This window comes from Carcharhinus amblyrhynchos, chromosome 20 (assembly GCF_965287045.1).
Source record: "Carcharhinus amblyrhynchos chromosome 20, sCarAmb.v2.hapA, whole genome shotgun sequence".
Lineage (NCBI taxonomy): Eukaryota > Metazoa > Chordata > Chondrichthyes > Carcharhiniformes > Carcharhinidae > Carcharhinus > Carcharhinus amblyrhynchos.
The window spans coordinates 24,666,036-24,684,075 of NC_137343.1; the positions used below are offsets into that span (position 1 = coordinate 24,666,036).

Below are 18,040 nucleotides of genomic sequence, written 5' to 3' on the forward strand. Positions count from 1 at the left end.
GAGGAGGAGGTTGGATAAACTCGGTTTGTTCTCATTGGAATGACGAAGGTTGAGGGGTGACCTTATAGAAGTTTATGACATTTAGTGGCATGGACAGGGTGGATAGTCAGATGCTCTTTCCTAGGGTAGAAAAGTTAAGTGCTAGGGGACATAGGTTTAATATATGTGGGAAAAGTTTAGAGGAGATGTGTGAAGCAAGTTTTTTACACAGAGGTGCTGAATGTCTGGACCTCACTGCCCGGGGTGGTGGTGGGAGCAGGTACGATAGCAGCATTTAAGGGGTAACTAGATGAATACTTGGTTAGGATGGGAACGGAAGAATATGGACTCAGTAAGCGCTTACCGTTTTAGTTTAGACAGGCATCATGATCAGCACAGGCTTGGAGGGCTGAAGGGCCTGTTCCTGTGCTATACTGTTCTTTGAGTGTGACATTCCTTTCTCATGCACTGCAAACATGGTCAAGATTTTTCCTGATGTAGATAAATTCATTGGAGCACTAAATTGTCGTGCAATTCATGGTATATCTTTAGAGAAAGCCTTAAACATAGAAAAGCAGATAGAAATTTAATTGTCCCCATTTGTTACTCCTCCCATTCACGACCTAAAGAAAAAGCGAGTTAGTACCAGCAAAATGGCGAAATAAAGTTTCTTTTACAATCACTTCTGTTCACTAATACAATCATTATATTGTGTGTCAACCTGGTCATTTGAAGGGTCCACTTGTTTAATTGTGAATATCGAAAAGTGGTCTATTCTCTCTGTTTTTACCCATGTCACTGTCACTACCCCTACCCCTTCCCCTTTGACTTCCTGCCTCACTGCAAAAAAAAACACCCTATTGCATTTCACTTTACAGTATTCATTAAGTAGACAAGTTAGCTGTGAAAAGACCTGGTAATTAAGACAGGAGGAAAAGACACACCTTGAGTTTCAGAACTGGCTGTTACTGATAATTAAAACAGGAATGGTTGGAATGGAAACAGTTGATCAGTGTTTAGGGAGAAATTTAGGTAAATGGTGCTTTCTCCTTTTGTTCAGTCATGAAAGCAGGGTGAACTTGTTGCATACACAAAGTTCTGATCTAAAAAAAACAAATGAAGGTGGCTAGGAACATTACAAAGCAGTAATAATCTCGGGGGTTTTGGATAACCACAAAAGAGCAACGCTCAAGTGACGTCAATCTGGTGTTCTCAAAGATTCCATTTTTGGAAAATCTAATTATCTCCTTGGTGTTTTTCTCTTTTCCTCCTCTCCCCACCACTCCTACCTCAACTACCATTCAACGTGATACTTTCCCAACAGCTTAGCAGCGATTGAATATGTACAAGTAGCATACCAGCCATGTACACTTAGTTCCACTGCTCTGTACTGCCACAGCTTGCAACACACTGCCTGTTCCAGACTGTCTGAGCTTTCACCTCTGCTTAACCACCACCACCCCCCACCCCCCGCGCCAACTACCCTGCAAACAGTAAGCTTTCCCTTTTCTAGTCTTTTTTTACTGGGAATTGGGCATCTTCTGTTAACCAACTCCTCTTCAGCATTGAATTTTTCCCATGTGGTATTAAATTACTTGATGCAGAAGGTGTTTTTGTTTTTCTAAAAAATGATTTTGATGCTAAACAAGCATCTCATGGTGTCATCTGATGATGCAGAATAATTTTTTTAAAACAACTCTTTCTGGATACTTTGTGCATATTTTATAGATTTTAAAAGACCTGGTCAAAATTGTCTTTGTTTTAATGGGGCATATTGTTTCAATTGAAGTTGCTGTTCTAACTGTTAATGATTGACGAGCCATCTGTTAATATATTCTACATTTGCACAGTTATCTTGGTTTCTGTTTACATTTCAGATAAAAGGATTTGCAAGTATTTCAAAGCTTTTAGAAACACAGACATCTCATGTTTCCCCGTGCATTAAAGCCCGCATCCTCACATGTAATTCCATCCATGACCTTGTCCTACCCTCCTCTGCAATCTCCTCCAGCTGATTCTGACCTTCTGTATCTTTTGTACCACCCCTTCCTGATGTTGCTAGCAAAGCTTTCACCCCAGTCCTGTTATTTCAAAAGCTTTCTCAAAAGTATTTGTCCAAACTTTAACTCCTACGCTTTGTCATTGCTGCCTTCCAGATTTGGCAGTGATTGTTCCTCATATTTGTGAAGCATTTTGAGATGTCTTGGCTTATATAAATGTTAATAGTAGCAGTGCTATTTAGTTATATTCACAAATCCTACTAGCTCTGAAACTCCATTCAGTCTTCCTTGGGTTCTAGGGATCTAGACTGTGGAAATCACCTTGCCCTGTATCTCCCTCAGTCTTCCAACAATGGAAGACTGAGATTTTATAATCAGGCCCATGAAAAGCACATGATGCATGAGAGAAAGAGCCTCAGGATTTTTTCTGGTATGTACACCTGTTTTACATCTGACCCCACTCCTGCTCCTGTGCCTGATCTGGGTTTGGTGGGGGGAAGTGGATTTGGCTCACTGGCCCCCTTGTAGAAAACTACACATGCTATCCACTCTTGATTTGATTTATTATTGTCACATGTATTAGTCTACAGTGAAAAGTATTGTATCTTACACACTATACAGAACAAGCAAACCATACATAGAGAAGGAAAGGAGAAAGTGCAGAATGTAGCATTACAGTCATAGCAGGAGTGTACAAAAAGGTCAACTTAATGTAAGGTAGGCCCATTCAAAAGTCTGACAGCAGGGAAAAAGCTGTTTTTGAATTGGTTGGCATTTGTCTTCATTTTCCAATGGAAGAAGGTGGAAGAGAGTATGTTCGGGGGTGTGTGGGATCCTTGATTATGCCTGCTGCATTTCCAAGACAGCAGGAAGTGTAAACAGAGTCAATGGCTGGGAGGCTGGTTTGCATGATGGACTGGGCCTCGTTCGCGACAACCTGTGGTTTCTTGCGGTTTTGGACAGAGCAGGAGCCGTACCAAACTGTGATACGTCCAGAAAGAATGCTTTCTGTGGTGTATCTGTAAAAGTTGATGAAAATCATAGTCGACATGCCAAATTTCTTTATCCTTCTGAGAGAGTAGAGGCGTTGGTGAGCTTTCTTAACTACAGCACCGGTGTGGAGGGATCAGGACAGGTTGGTAGTCTGGATACCTTGAATCTTGAAGGTCTCACCCATTTCTCCTTCATCCCCATAGATGTAGACGGGGCCATGTCCTCCACTATGCTTCCTGAAGTTGATGACTATCTTCTTCGTTGACATTGAGGGAAAGATTATTGCAGTTGCGCCAGTTCACCAGATTCTCTATCTCATTCCTGTACTCTGTCTCATCATTGTCTGAGATCCAAGTCGTTATGGTGGTGCCATCAGCAAACTTGAAAACTGAGTTGGAGGGGAATTTGGCACCGCAGTGTAGGTGTAGTAAAGGGCTGAGGACTCAGCCTTGGGGGTACCAGTGTTGAGGATGATCGTGGAGGAGGTGTTGTTGTCTTTCCTTACTGATTGCTATCCATACTTACTGTTTCTTTGTGCAGCTGCTTTAGATTCCTACTTTCCCCATTCTGGGCCTCTGGTTCTTCCTCCATTTCTCCCTCCCTTTCGTACGTTCCAATAAAGACTTCTGTTCTCTCCACACAATCAGATGCATTGTGTGTACATTCTGGTCATGATGTCACTGCCTAATACACTATCAATCTCCCCAAAATGTTTTAAGCAGTTTTTTTCTGGCTGAGGGCATCGCTTGCAATGCCATTATTCATTGCCCATTTCTAATTTCCTTTTGGCAAGGTGTGGTGGGCCTGCCTGCCTATTCTTTGAACCACTGAAGTCTATATGGTGCACAAGTTGTTGTTAGATCAAGATTCTGATCCAGTGACAATGAAAGAATGACGATGCATGTCAGATTTCAAGCAGCACAGTGGTTAGCACTGCCTCACAGCGCCAGGGTACCAGGTTCAATTTCGGCCTTTTGTCACTGTCTGTGAGGAGTTTACACATTTTCCCCCATGTCCGTGTGGGTTTCCTCCGGGTGCTCCGGTTTCTTCCCACAGTCCAAAGATGTGTGGTTTAGGTTGATTGGCCATGCTAAATTGACTCTAGTGTCAAGAGGATTTGCAGGGTAAATGCATGGGGTTGCGGGAATGGGGCCTGGGTGGAATTGTGTTCGGTACAGACTCGGTGGGCCAAAGGTCCTCCTCCTGTACTCTAGGGATTTTATGAATCAGGATTGTGCTGCTTTGACATTTGTGATTATAAAGGCAGATTGTTCCTGATTGGGTCATAATAGCTTCAATTGGTAGATTAAACAGTGAATCCTTTCTGAAGGAGAATCTCTGCACATTTTACTTGACAAGTAATGGATACATGGACCACTGCTTTCAGACCTCAAAATAAGCAGAACAGTTCCTCACCCTACTCTAACACTTTATTTGCATCCACTGATTTTGACTGTAGCATTAGCAGCAGCACAGGCTTGGATTACAATTTGAGTTTAACAAGAGCACCTATCTCCCCTCATGCCCCAATAAGCATCTTCAAACCCTTAAGCCTCATGTTTTTTGGGAAGTAAGATGTGTGTTTTTTTTTTAGCAAAGGTATTTTAGCTAAGAGAAATGCAGTTCTGTGACCCTGTGTTATAATGAGGCCATGTAAAACTCTTACCTATATCTGATTTGGTGATTTACATGTTATTCATTAATCTCCTTGAATTTTATGGGTCCTGTTTTTTTTTCCCATCTCATTTTTTTAAAGTAAGACTAAACTCCTTATTTCCTTTCTCCTTTAAGGTATCCTACCTTTATAGATGCACTTCGTGACCTGGATGATGCATTGTCCATGTGCTTCCTGTTTGCCACGTTCCCTCGTACAGGTAGATGCCATGTACAGACAATTCAGTTATGTAGGCGCCTGACTGTGGAGTTTATGAATTTTACTATTGCCTCCAGGTCGCTCCGCAAGGTGAGTCTTCACTAAACTGGTGTTGTATGGGATGGTTTCCTGTAATGTAGGCATTTTGAAAAGGGCAAGATGTTAAATGTAGCAGTTTTTTCCACTTCTGCTGCCAGTTTCACTGTGCGCCACACACAGCCCAGCAGGGTGCATGTTCCCGATTTTAACCACATTCAGATGTATTGAGAGGGTGGAAGAACTCCAGAAGAAAGCCTTGTAAGTAAATGTGTATTATCGGTTGAAGAGTTCTAGAAAAACACCTGTGTCATGATTATCAGCGAACATACCACTAAAAATGAGAACACAAGAAATAGGAGCAGGAGCCAACAGTGTGGTCCTGTTCTGCCACTCGGTACAATAATGGCTGATCTTAGACTTCAACTCCACCTTCCTGTTGAAGAACCAATGTACAGAGCTGGTGTTTGAATGCTGACAGCACTCAAACTCGTGGAAAGATTTTGTGGAGAAAGAAAAGTGGTTTCCTGCCAAGAAATGAAATTGCATTAATTCAGAATGTCAATTTCAAACACTTAATAAAGATGGAAAATCTGAAAGGTCTTTTTTGTTCACCTGTTTTTTTTTCGATTGAAACCACTTTGGTAAGCCATGATTTTACTAGTTATGAATTCAGTACGTTGATCATACAATTATGAATGGCAACATGATCCCACAGGAGAACCTGAGATGCTGGTCAGACTTGTTAGCAACGCAAAAATAACAAAGGAGATGAGGTTTTAAATCTAATAGTGCAAATACATGACCGTATAAAGACAAAGTTTAAGTGCTGAATTAGCACAGATCCCACTGTCCATTGTGATGAAGAAATCTAAAAAAGGTACTAGCAGAATTTTTGACCACGTGGAAAGAAGGAAAACCTGACGTGGCTTTCAATGCAATCTCAGGATGGCCTAAAGAATTTCGTAGCAAATTAAGTTAGCTAAAATAAATTATAGAAACACAAGCATTAGGAAGAGGTGCAGAAAAGAGCAAATAAGATTGATCCCAAGGGTAAAGGATAACAATTTGATGGAAAAGCTAAAGATATTTGCAGAGGAAGAAAGGTGTAGAGAATACTGTTTATTCAAAGTGTTACCCCCATTTCATACACAGATGAATTAAAGTAAATTGTTTTTAAATATCCCAGGTCTGCTCCACTGTTGACAACAGAGAACTTTGGGTAGTTTCTGCCTCCTCATTGCATTCCTCCAATGAGGGCTATTATGAGGAACTGAGATTCTCCATTGCAAACTGTGGGGAATGAGACTTCAGACAAGCTAGAGAATCGCTTTGTAGGAGTCACTTGGCTAACATTGTGTGTATTGGTCAATCAGACCCAGCTGCAACAGTCGGATGGGCCAGCATTCTATAAAGCTGTGGCTGTGACGCTACAGCATGGGTACTTCTGTATAATGTGATGAAATAACCCATTACTGTCTGGGATCAAGCGCATGTCAGCTGTGAAACCAAACACAGCAAATAATCAGTGCTTTCAGAAGCTAAGGAATAAAATTGGCAAAATTAATTAAAACATGGTGTTGACAGGATCTCCTGAACTCCAAATTTGGACACTCTTATTCTATAACAGTAGAACTTAACATCAGTCGATAGACAGCCAATTAGTTAGCTAGCAGACCATTGGGACTGGGTGTTTAGAGAGAATCTGGAGATCATTTTAAGAAAATTACGGAGTAAAATTTTAAAGATAAGCAACTCAATTCACACACTTCAGTTTAATTGTCCCATCCACTCAAATGATGAAAATCGTTTACAAAGATTAATTGTAGTTTGTGTTGCCGAACCCAATATATATTAAAAAGCTATAATCTATGCTACATTTGTATACTATATACTACTATTGGAAGTTGTATTGTTTTCAAGAATTCATCGAACCAGATTTAGTTGCGTAGCAATAAGCACATACTACATAATATAGACAAAAACAAGTTATTGTAAATCACCAACACAGTCATGCTTTGCTCTTTTTTAGTGATGCTTTTCCTGTTTTAATTTGAATGTAATTTTTTTGCCAGGTATTCTTATCTATCAAAGGGATTTATTACCAGGCCGAAATTCTTGGTCAGCTGATAACATGGATTGTGCCCTACTCGTTTGCACACGATGTAAGTATCAAAGGCAGTACACTGGCAGATTGCAGTTTTGCTATTCAGTATCTCTTGATTGACCCTTAAAGTAATAACCAGTGGATACACAGAAACGTGGTGTGTACTGTTGTTTCAGGCAGCCAGTGTTTCTGCTGAATGTCTTTAGCATAATAAAAATCCATTAGCTAAGGTTTGTCAACGCTTAATATTTGATATTGAGCTGACCTTTATAAGTTCCATAGTGTTGCAATAATTTTGTAACAGCCCCAGCAATGTTTCTTTTTGGAGCAGGAAAACACGGGTAACAGGAATCATAGCCTCGTATAATCCCTAAAGTGCAGCAAGAGGCCATTTGACCCATCAAGCCAGGACCGATAACAATCCCACCCAAGCTCTATTCCGCCCCCCGGGATTGAACTCTGGTCCTTGGCACTGTGAGGCAGCAGTGCCACCATGCCACTCTTTGTTAATATACTCTTCTACCTTTAAATGGAGTCTCGGTCCAAGTTTAAATGTTCTTCAAGAGAACATGTTTGCCTCACACATTGTGCACTTCATGGTTAAGTGCTTTTTTTTTTAAAGAAAAGCATTAAACCAATGTTCTGGTTTTGTAGAGAATTATTTTTTCTCCTTTAACTGTAGAGCTTGGAAGAAAGAGCTACTTCACATCAAGTTGTGTGTGTTATGATGGTAGCCGTTCCTGTTCATGTTTCACATTGCCGTATAGGGCATGGCAGTGTAATTGTGAATTAGTTCAGATCCTATATTATAATTACAGCAATCCAAGTTCAAAAACACAGACTGGCTAGATATCATTTGCCACCCCACTGCTAAAGTTGCACAGTCACAAAGAATAAAAAGCTTGCACAAAAATCATTTTATAGGAAAGGTCAAATTTTGTTATAGTCATAGAATTTTTCATGAGGTTGTTCAGCTCCTCGTGCCTACACCAGATCTCTGAAAGAACTATGTGTTCAGTCCCATTGCCTAAACTTTGTTCAAAAAAATCTCCACTGATACTGTGCATTGTGGGCATTTGCTGCCCCTCTTAATTTTTTTAATTCATTGGTGGGACATGGGCATCACTGGCTGGCCAGAATTTATTATCCGTCCCTTGTTCAGAGGGCAGTTGAGAGTCAACCACATGTTGACCATGGAGCCACATGTAGGCCAAACCGGGTAAGGACAGCAAATTTCCTTCCCTAAAGAACATAAGTGAACCAGAGAGGTTTTATCGACAGTGGTTTCACAGTCATCAGTGGATTCTTAATTCCAGATATTTTTTATTGAATTCAAATTCCACCATCTGCCATGGTGGATTTCGAACCCAGGTCGCCAGAACATTAGCTGAGTTTCTGGATCAATAGTGTAGGATTAGGCCATCGCCTCCCTCTTCCCCCCAGTCTAAACTATTTTCTCCTGAAGGTTTAATATAAATGCAGCAGCTTAGTGATTTAATTCTTCAAGTATTGTTTGAAAATTAGGAAAAACTAACTGGTGTATTGTAAAACTGAAAGAATGGGAAAGGTTTGGTAAATTCATTTTAGCGCCAGTTTGCAATGCACATAAATGTTTGGATTGTATATTTTTTCCAGACCTTTCCAACTGCGCTTGCAGCACTAAGGTGTAGCTTTTTTTTCATATATGAAACTGTAATGTCTTCAAGTAGCCTAGCAGCAGCACTGTCTTGCTTGCTACCAGATGCCTGAAGGGTACTGATTAATGGATTTCTTTTGGTTCAGGAGAAACTACGGTCGCCTACAAACTTGCACATCTGCTATCTGTGGGCTGAGTGAGAGTTCACACAAATCTTCATCTAGATACCAAAGGCTACTAAAATGTCTTGAAGCTGACTTTTTTGTATTATATCACTTATACCAAGTAAAAATGTACTCCAGTCTTTTTGTTAGGAACCTGGGATCCCAGTTGACCTTTAGAGTATGAGCAATTTTGTTTTAAGGTGATTTTGGGGTGGCACAATTGTTAGCACTGCTGCTTCACACCGCCAGGGACCCAAGTTCGATTCCCAGCTTGGGTCACTGTCCATGTGAAGTTTACATGTTCTCCCTGTGTCTGCGTGGGTTTCCTCCCACATTCTGAAAGATGTGTAGGTGCATTGACCCAAACAGGCACTGGACTGTGGAGACTCGGGGAATTTCACAGTAACTTCATTGCAGTGTTAATGTCAGCCTACTTGTGACGAATTAATTTAACTTTAATGTTTTTGATTTTTAAAAAAATTGTAATAATAAAATTGACCAGAATTTTTCTTTTAAAAAATGATCATATTAACAGCCAATGTACAATTCGAGTTATCATTTAAATTCATTCTTTGCCCAAAATTACTGGGAAATTAAATTCTTGTGTTGCATTCTTCAGAGTGTTGGGCAGCTACTCAACTCAGACCACTATTTGCCTGTCGTTTGCTTAGCCAACTGCTATGCTGTGGGCGTTTTTTAATATTTTAAAAGCTTTCATTTATTGAAAAGGGTTCCTTGTAACATTGGAATGGGGCACTGCAGCTGGCTTCTAGCAATAAAGCCTCCATTATGCCCTAGTGGTAGATGAACAAAGAACTTTGTAATTCCTTCTATTCATTGTTTGAATGGTCCAATATTTAAATCATGTGATATTTCTTAAGCTTAGTGGAACTGCTGTTCCAAAAATGAGCAGTCTGTTTCTGGCAGCCTAGCTCATGAGATGGGGACATTAGCCCCTTCTACCAAATTGAGGTCCAGTAGAATGAATAGTATTTCACTGAAATTGACATAATATGCTTATCTTTAGGGGATTGGATTTCATTGTTTACGCACTTAGTCTTGTTTTATTAGTACCGCTAACCAAATCTGTAGTTCAATGCAGTGTCATATTTGCTCATTACCAAATACTTAATCGCAATCTTCATGTTTTGATAGAGATTTGTCTGCCATAAGGCTGACTCTCTCTAGGTTGCAGAATGATGGGTTGAAGCATTCCTGACTTTGGGTCTCCAAGTGGGCCAGAGGGACGTCTCCTACTGTATGATTAGGAGCTTTGAATCATGAGGGAGCGCAGTTGGTCACATGCCATATACACCACAAATCTACCCTGATTGTTGTAATTGAAGAAAGACACAAAAAAAAGTCAAAAGCTTTCCATGATAAATTGCGGCAGCTGTTTACAGCAGCCAAGTTTGAAAGTGAACAGTTCTGAAATTGTTAAAACAGTGCCAAATAAGTTGATGCCATCTGGCATGACCAAAGGATAAAGCTAATTATGAGTAAAGAAGTTTCCAATTTCTTCTGCCCAGATGAACTGTTTGTTATAATTGCAAAGCCGCAAAATGGTAATCAGTCAATTTGCTGGTGGAGATTTTTTGTAGCAGTACTAGCCAATTTTGTGACATTGCTGAGATTTAGGGCACAGATGTGGTATTTAGCTGTTACTCTGGACACTGCTCAGTACTGACTTATTTAAGTAGATCCTAATGTCAATTTAAAGGCAAGTTTGCAGTTTGTAAATTCCTAACTCCGGTCTTGCCTTTTCTTTACAGTTACGCAGCAAATATCTGCAGCAGATGGATTTGAAAGTGAAGTGTTTTGTTCTGCAATAATGCCTGTGAGAAAGCTGCAAACACTTTACTTCCAAACCTTGCATTGATCATAACTTTAAATTTCTCTGATAATTTCAAAGAATTGAGGTTTGTAAATTGTGTTGTTTACTGCTAAATGTGAGGGCTGCACATTGATAACTTCCTTTGATTGATAAGTATTTCTGAGAGGCTGGATAATGCGGTCGCTCAGCTTACTTGCCTTTGCAATCCAGATTAAAATCCAGCTAGGACTGATGGGATGAATGTTTTCTGTCTAACTTTAAGATTTCTGCATGAAATGACTGTGCAATGTGAAACCAGTCCTAATTTGTGTAGAGTAAAACTGACCATGTTTTTGGCCCTGCGTGGCTATTTCATTCAGACCAAAAGGATGGCTAGTCTGACAAGTGAAAAAATCCACCTTGGTAGAATGGGATCATTCTCCTGTGAAGTGGCTGAAGCATAGCTAGAACTTTGGCCTGCATTTAGTTGAGCTGTAAATTGCTTCAGAAAAAATTAGATGTTGATTCCAGATGCCCAAAATGACAACATTTTGTTCCTTTATCCTGATTAACACAAGTTCCATAAGAAATGATTTATTATATACTTGTTTGAATAATTATTTTTAATTTGAGAACATGACAGCAGTTTAATAAGACTGAAATTATTTGGGGCATTTTTTGTTTTATTTGGCTTTTTAAACAAAATTAGTACTGCATTTGCACATGCTCATTTTGTTTATTCTGAGACAGTGGTACAGTTGACTGCATGGAAAACTGTTAACTGCTCTATTCCTCTGCTTTACATGCTTCTTGAAGTGTGACACTTCTTGATATGAGTATGATCTGGTTTGGTTCACAGCAGAGTCATGCAGGTGCTTTGGATGTTTTGCCCATTTCAGTATATGGTACACACCACTGAACTTGTTATGAAAATCCCTTTTCACTTTTGGATTTTGTTGTTCCCAAGTGGAATCATGTATACTGTTTTTGTTAATTTTTCAAAACAGATATTTTTATTTAATTTGAAAAGCTTTCTGTGCTGTCTGGTTTTAATGACACGGATTAGCTACAATTTCATCCTAGAAATTATAATTCTTATGCTTGCTAAGCTTCTTAACTTGAGCTCTAAAGTTACATTTTGTGCTTTCAGCATCCGACAGATGTGGACTACAGAGTGATGGCAACCTTCACAGAGTTTTTCACAACCCTTCTTGGGTTTGTCAACTTTAGACTCTACCAGAGCCTCAATCTTCTTTATCCTCCAAAGGTAGATTACATTTCTGTTAAGTAATGTTAACATCTTTGCAAGTGTCCAGGAGATGATTTGGATCTTATACATGTGTGAACAATCTGATTCAGATTATGCATTTTCCTCCTTCAGATTTCTTTCCATTGTGCGTATTTCTGCTTTTGTTGCTTAGTGGGCCTAGTTTGATGATGGGTTTGCACCACATCCATTATTAAATCATTGTACATCATCAAGCATACAAAGTAATATTATTCTCCATTTCACTAGCTTGAAGCCCAGAATGATAAAACTCCTGCTGAGCAAGTGTTTCAAATAAGTAAAACTTTTTACTCAAACATAAAATTGGAGAATTCTAATAAATCAACAAAGGTCAAGTCCTATCTTGACTTTCCGCATATATAGTGGTTATGCATTAACTATACTGTTCATAATGGGTCTACTTTTGGTATTTAATGTGGGCTAGTTCTAGAGCTTAAAAAAAAACTGTAATTATACTTTTCAGATGCTGCCAGACCTGCTGAGATTTTCCAACATTTTCTTTTTTGGTTTCAGATTCCAGCATCTGCAGTAATTTGCTTTTATACTTTCCTAATAGTGGCAGCTTTTTCCAGAATAAACCCTTTTGGAATGTTAATTTATAGTTGTAATGTTTGCCAAGTACACGTGGTATTCAGCACCTTGAGAAAGTTTGTTGGCAGTCAGCCACCAAAACACTTCAGCACTGCCCTTAAATCAGCAGCTAATAGACAAATAACTATCGTGGCCTGAGAGGCAAGAGACTCTCCCTGGGGAAAGTTCTTGCTATTTTGTGAGAAATGTCCACAGCTGTGCAGAATTCGATAACCCACTATGTGGGGAATCTTAAGCATGAAGCGGCATTCTGCTGTGTTGTGAAATAACCCCTTGAAAGATGCACTGCCTGATCCAGTTAAGTAAAAGTGTTTTGTTTTCACATTGAACCGTTGGATAGCACATACAAATACTGTTCTGTTGTAATATGACGCATTTCTTTCGGCCCCCTTATTGGATGTATGCACGTTCCTCCTCGTGCGCAATATTCTTGCTTCACTTGCAGTTGTGACCTTTTGAATTATGGGCTATTCACATTCATAAATTAGGAATATGTTACTGCTGATGTTTGGTCAGATCATCTGTTCTTTGAAATGTCGTCCATAGAATAAATCAGAACTGATTTGTCATTTTTAACACTATAATGGCTCAGAACCTTTTCACTAGTGACGTTCGACTCCTTAATAAATTTCACCTTTGGAGAAATTTACACATTAGCTCAAACAGTCTTGATTTAAAATACTAGAAAGGATTTACTAAATGGCTTCCATATTTCCAAAATCATTCATCTATAATTCATGGACTAACTAAATTCAGTGTAAGAATTTGGTAAATTTAAGTTTATTTCTAAATTCTGAATGTGTTATGTTAGTGACCGGGTTAAATAAACTAAAGACAGGAAAGAAAAAAAATCAGATCTGGCTCGTCAATATGTAGAAACACTGTCTCAGTTTGGGAAACTAACACTGCAATCCAAAAAAGACTTGAACCATTTTAAATGAAATTTTGAGCTACTGTCTGCAAACAAGAGAAATATCCAATAGCATGCACATTTACGCTTAAGGAACCATTTTAGCTATGCTGTATATTGCTCCTTGGGTATTTGTCAGTTTTCCCTGTCCTGATACCCCATAAATGTGACTAGTCTGTGTGTGCTGCAGTATTCACTCTTAATTGTAGGATTAGGGCTTAAAGCAGGAAGTTTTTGTTTCAGGTTGCTAATTATTTTACTATATTTGCATGTCATTGTCACATACTTTGAAGTATCTTGCATGCTGCATACTATGTTGTAACTACCATAGTTTGTTTCTTCATTCCTTCATTGGATGTGGCAATGCCAGCACTTGTTGCCCATCTCTAATTGCCCTCTACTCTGAAATGGCCTTGCAAGTCATTCAAGTTGGAGTTGAGAGTAAGCCACACTGCCATAAGTCTGGAGTCAGATGTAGGCCAGACCAGGAAAGGCTGGCAGATTTCCTTCCCAAAAGGACATTCAAGAACCAGATGGGTTTTTATGACAATTGACAACGGAGACTCACTTTTGAATTCCAAATTTAATTAATTTAGTTTCAGTTCTACCAAATGTCATGGTGGGATTTGAACCCATTGTCCCGAGGAGCATTAGCTTGGGCCCCTGGATCACTAGTCTAATGACATTATCACTACACCACTATCTCCACAACTCACTAAAGATCCGTGGTCTAAAATGCCTGAAGGGTTTGTATCCTTTTATTTGTTTAGCTTAACTAATTAAATTGAACATTTATTTTCAGCTTGAAAGCGGGCTGCAGCAAGATGATGATGAAAAATACGCAATGGACTCTGAAAGTTATATGGAGGTAAGTAGTAAACCTGACAGATCTCACCTTCAAAAGATGAAATTATATCCATTGTGCTAATTTGAATTTCATGATTCCTGTAGAAACTGGCTGCCTTGGGCTCAAGTTTAGCTCGTGTGGTACCTTCCAGTGAAGAGGATGATGTCGCACTTGATGAGTTCCCTGCAGATGAAGTAAGTGTCAAACTATGTCACTCATCATATTGAACAGTTTGCTTTCCAATGAGAGGGGAATTTTTGTTGCTGAGCTAGATTTTTAAATAGTCTTTTATAATCAGTTTGACTTTTGCTTCAGATGGTGGGTCATTGTCTAAGGATACAGGGTAGACCTTTTAGGATTGAGATGGGGAGAAATTTCTTCAGCCAGGAAGTGGTAAGCCTGTGGAAATTTCTACTGCAGAAAGCAGTTGAGGCCAAAATATTGTATGTTTTCAAGAAAGAGTTGGATATAGCTCTTGGGATAAAAGGGATCAAAGGATGGGGAGTGGGGTGGGGTGGAGATGGGATCAGGCTATTGAGTTGGATGATCAACCCTGATCGTAATAAATGACGGAGCTTGCCTACTGCTCCAAATTTCTAGGTCTAACTTTCAGTCTTATTTTCACGATGGAAAATTGGTTAGCTTGGTACACACAGCACTGCTCCATGGCTGGCCATAAGAACTCTCCATCAATTCTATGGTAGTAGCCTAGCTCCTTATATATTGGTACAGTCAGAAAATACATTTCTATCCGTAGGGCGAGTTGTTACTATTGTGTAGGTGGCGTTCAAAATGGGGAAAATATAGGATAATGAATTTGTGGTTGTAGGTCATTCGTCAACAATGATTCTCTAAATTGCCAGAATATATCCTTACCAAACACACCAATTGCATGCTGAAAGAGAAAATAGCTTACCAGCCATAACATTTAAATGATGCAATGAACACAAATTTGAAACAGCTTTGAGTTATTCTATGAATCTTCCCCTTCTAGCTTTTAAATTGCAAAGGATCTGAATTAACTTGGAGAATACTGCAGACTTTGATGCTGAAATTCTATAGGATCAAGGCAAAGCTGCTTGACTTAGTCCTTCTGGAGGGTAATTGGAGATAGACAATAAATGCAGACCTGGCCAAAGACAACCACATCCCCATGAATGATTTTTTAGAAAGAGCATTGACGTGCTTATGAAAGGAAAACTTGGTTTAAAACGTGGAGATTTTCAAAACCTCCATAGTTACGCCACAATAATTTGTGGATGTTCGCTGTTGAGAATGGAACACGAGTAGCAGCCATTTGACTGAGAGGAACGCTAACAGAGCATGAAGCCAAACCTCCAGGAGAAGTGGGAGGGAAATTTAAAGAAAAATAAAAAATATTGTTTAATTTCCCCAGGGCACAAAAACACAACAGAATAGTGCACAAACAAGCACACTTACTCCAAAAATAGTACTTCCAAATACAATTGCCTTTTTATTGCCAAAGAAAATTTGCATATCCTTTATATGACTTTGTGACCTTTTGAATGATTTGCAAAAGCACCTAGATTGTGGTCTTTTTCAGGACATTTTATGAGCTCCCACATTTTCATTTGTTTGAATCCACTGAACCAGTCTGTTTCTTAAAAATCAGCTTTCAGCATGTGTTTAAACTTCCCTAACTATTCTGTCAACTTTCATCTCGTTTAAGCACTTTGTGTTGTTACTAGGGAAAGGGATACTAAGTGCGCATTGAATTTTATTGCCGGATTGACGTATCAAGAACAGACGGTGTAATACTGTTTTCAAACTTAATTTGGCCATGGGTTAGCATTTTACACCAGAAATGTATTAACCATGAAATACAAAGTGATGCGTTCCTACCTTAATGGTGTCTGTGTTTCTTTTTCGGTTTAAGTTCAAACTGACATTTAAGTGTTATGTCAATCTGCTGAAACAAAGTATTTACCAGCCGACGCATTTGAGATTGTTATTTATGGACTTATTCTCAGCAGTAGCAATTAATAATGTACCCTGTAATTTATTCAGGAAAATGCCATGCTGCTTGAAGAGAAGCAAAAAGAGCAACAAATGTTAGAAAAGCAGAAAAAATTGTTTGAGGGGATGAAGTTTTTCTTGAACAGAGAAGTGCCACGTGAATCACTGGCATTTGTCATAAGGTACGTGCACCAGGTTGTATAATAGATAAACAAGTTTAAAACCTTCAGCCCCCTCCATTGCTGTCGGTACAGCACTGCTGGGATACAGTTCAACAAATGTCTGTACTCGCTGGTACCTCACACAGATGACTATAATTCATTTGTTAATTCCAGTGATTGCTTTTGCCAGGCTGACTGACTACGGAGCAAAATCCAATTCTGTTCTCTTCTACCTATGCATGTTTCCACTTGTATTGCTGGATAGCGATGTTGCATGGAAACCCTCACTGAATTTTTTTTTCACCTCTCTGCCCCACCTTGCACCCATGGTCAAATGTGGGCCCTGCTGCCCCAAATGAGACATGAAACCTGATATCTTGCTGCTCCGTGTGACTCTATTTGTCTGATAAAGTTGCTCAACCAGCCATTGACGTTCTTAGCTGCAATGACTGTCACTTCTTTCTAATTTCAACGTTGTTTTCCTTTTGGGGCCCCTCAATTTTGAATTTTGCTCAGGTACAGGATTATATGTAAGCAAATCCAGACTGTAAGGGTGCAATCTTAGAAGGTCTTCCTGCCCAACCTTCGGTGAGGCGGTAAGATCAGGCAAGTGATGAGAAATGAGCCCTGTTTCTCACCGCCTCCCTCGATTTTGTATTGGCCCTGTTTTTGCTGCCAGAATCAGCTGCATCCGTGCCCCTCCACACACACACACACACACACACACACACACACACACACACGCGCACACACACACAGGCAAGAATTGCATCCTGGCACACTTTTTTTGCACTAAGTGCTATAAGATTGCGACTTGCAGCTTGCCCAAAAAGCTGGCGCTATTCTCTCCTGTTTCCTCGCTCGTTCGACACTTAGAATTTTTTTCGTAACATCGTGCCCTGTTTGTCGCTGCTGTATTTGATTATGTGGGAGAGCGAAATCAAGCTCAGCCTGGTTCTTGCTCAGTATTCACAAATACACAATTTGCTGCAGGAGTGATTGGGTAGGAGGGTGAAACGGAATTGTGCCTGAGATTTCTCTCTTTGTGTATTTATTCATTACTCAAAAGAACACTGCTTTAGGGAAAAGGCCATTTTTCCAAACCATTTTCAACTAATTTGTCTTATCAATTTTTTTTAGGTGTTTAGGAGGCGAGGTATCGTGGGATAAGTCACTTTGTATAGGTGCATCTTATCCTGTTACAGATGAAACCATTACTCACCAGATAGTGGACAGGCCAAATCTTAATAAGCAGCTTATCAATAGGTATGATTTTATGTGAAATTAAATTTTAGTTTCAGTAAGCATGAGTTACATTTTGTTACCAGTCCTAGTTCTGTTAAACCTAATAATGAAAAACTCATTACATGTCTCAGTTGTTAGGTTAATACTCAAGCACAAAATATTGCAGATGCTGGTGGTCAAAAGCAAAAGTTGTTCCTGATCATGGCACATACTTGCATTTTGCAGTACCCTGTTCCATTTTTGCATGCCAAAAGCTGTCATGTAGTTTTTAGACATTGGCTGGCTGATTGCCCTAGAAACCATCAAGTAAAGAGCAAATTCCTCCTTTTCATGCCCAACCCCACACCAAAAAAATGCAATAAATTATGTTGGCTTTGGTTCTTTCTACATTGACTGGCCAAGCTGAACTTGATTTAAAAA

The 18,040-nt window shown here is 39.4% G+C and overlaps 1 protein-coding gene across 1 annotated transcript in view; it reads left to right on the top strand.

Annotated features, from left to right (window-relative positions):
* pes (pescadillo) overlaps positions 1-18,040 on the top strand; it is a 41,531-nt gene that overhangs the window by 12,046 nt on the left and 11,445 nt on the right. The window contains exons 5-11 of the mRNA XM_080208237.1: positions 4,764-4,935; positions 6,957-7,046; positions 11,752-11,868; positions 14,193-14,258; positions 14,342-14,431; positions 16,266-16,396; positions 17,516-17,641. Coding sequence (XP_080064363.1) covers positions 4,764-4,935; positions 6,957-7,046; positions 11,752-11,868; positions 14,193-14,258; positions 14,342-14,431; positions 16,266-16,396; positions 17,516-17,641 — 792 coding nt within the window. The remainder of the gene's footprint in view (positions 1-4,763; positions 4,936-6,956; positions 7,047-11,751; positions 11,869-14,192; positions 14,259-14,341; positions 14,432-16,265; positions 16,397-17,515; positions 17,642-18,040) is intronic.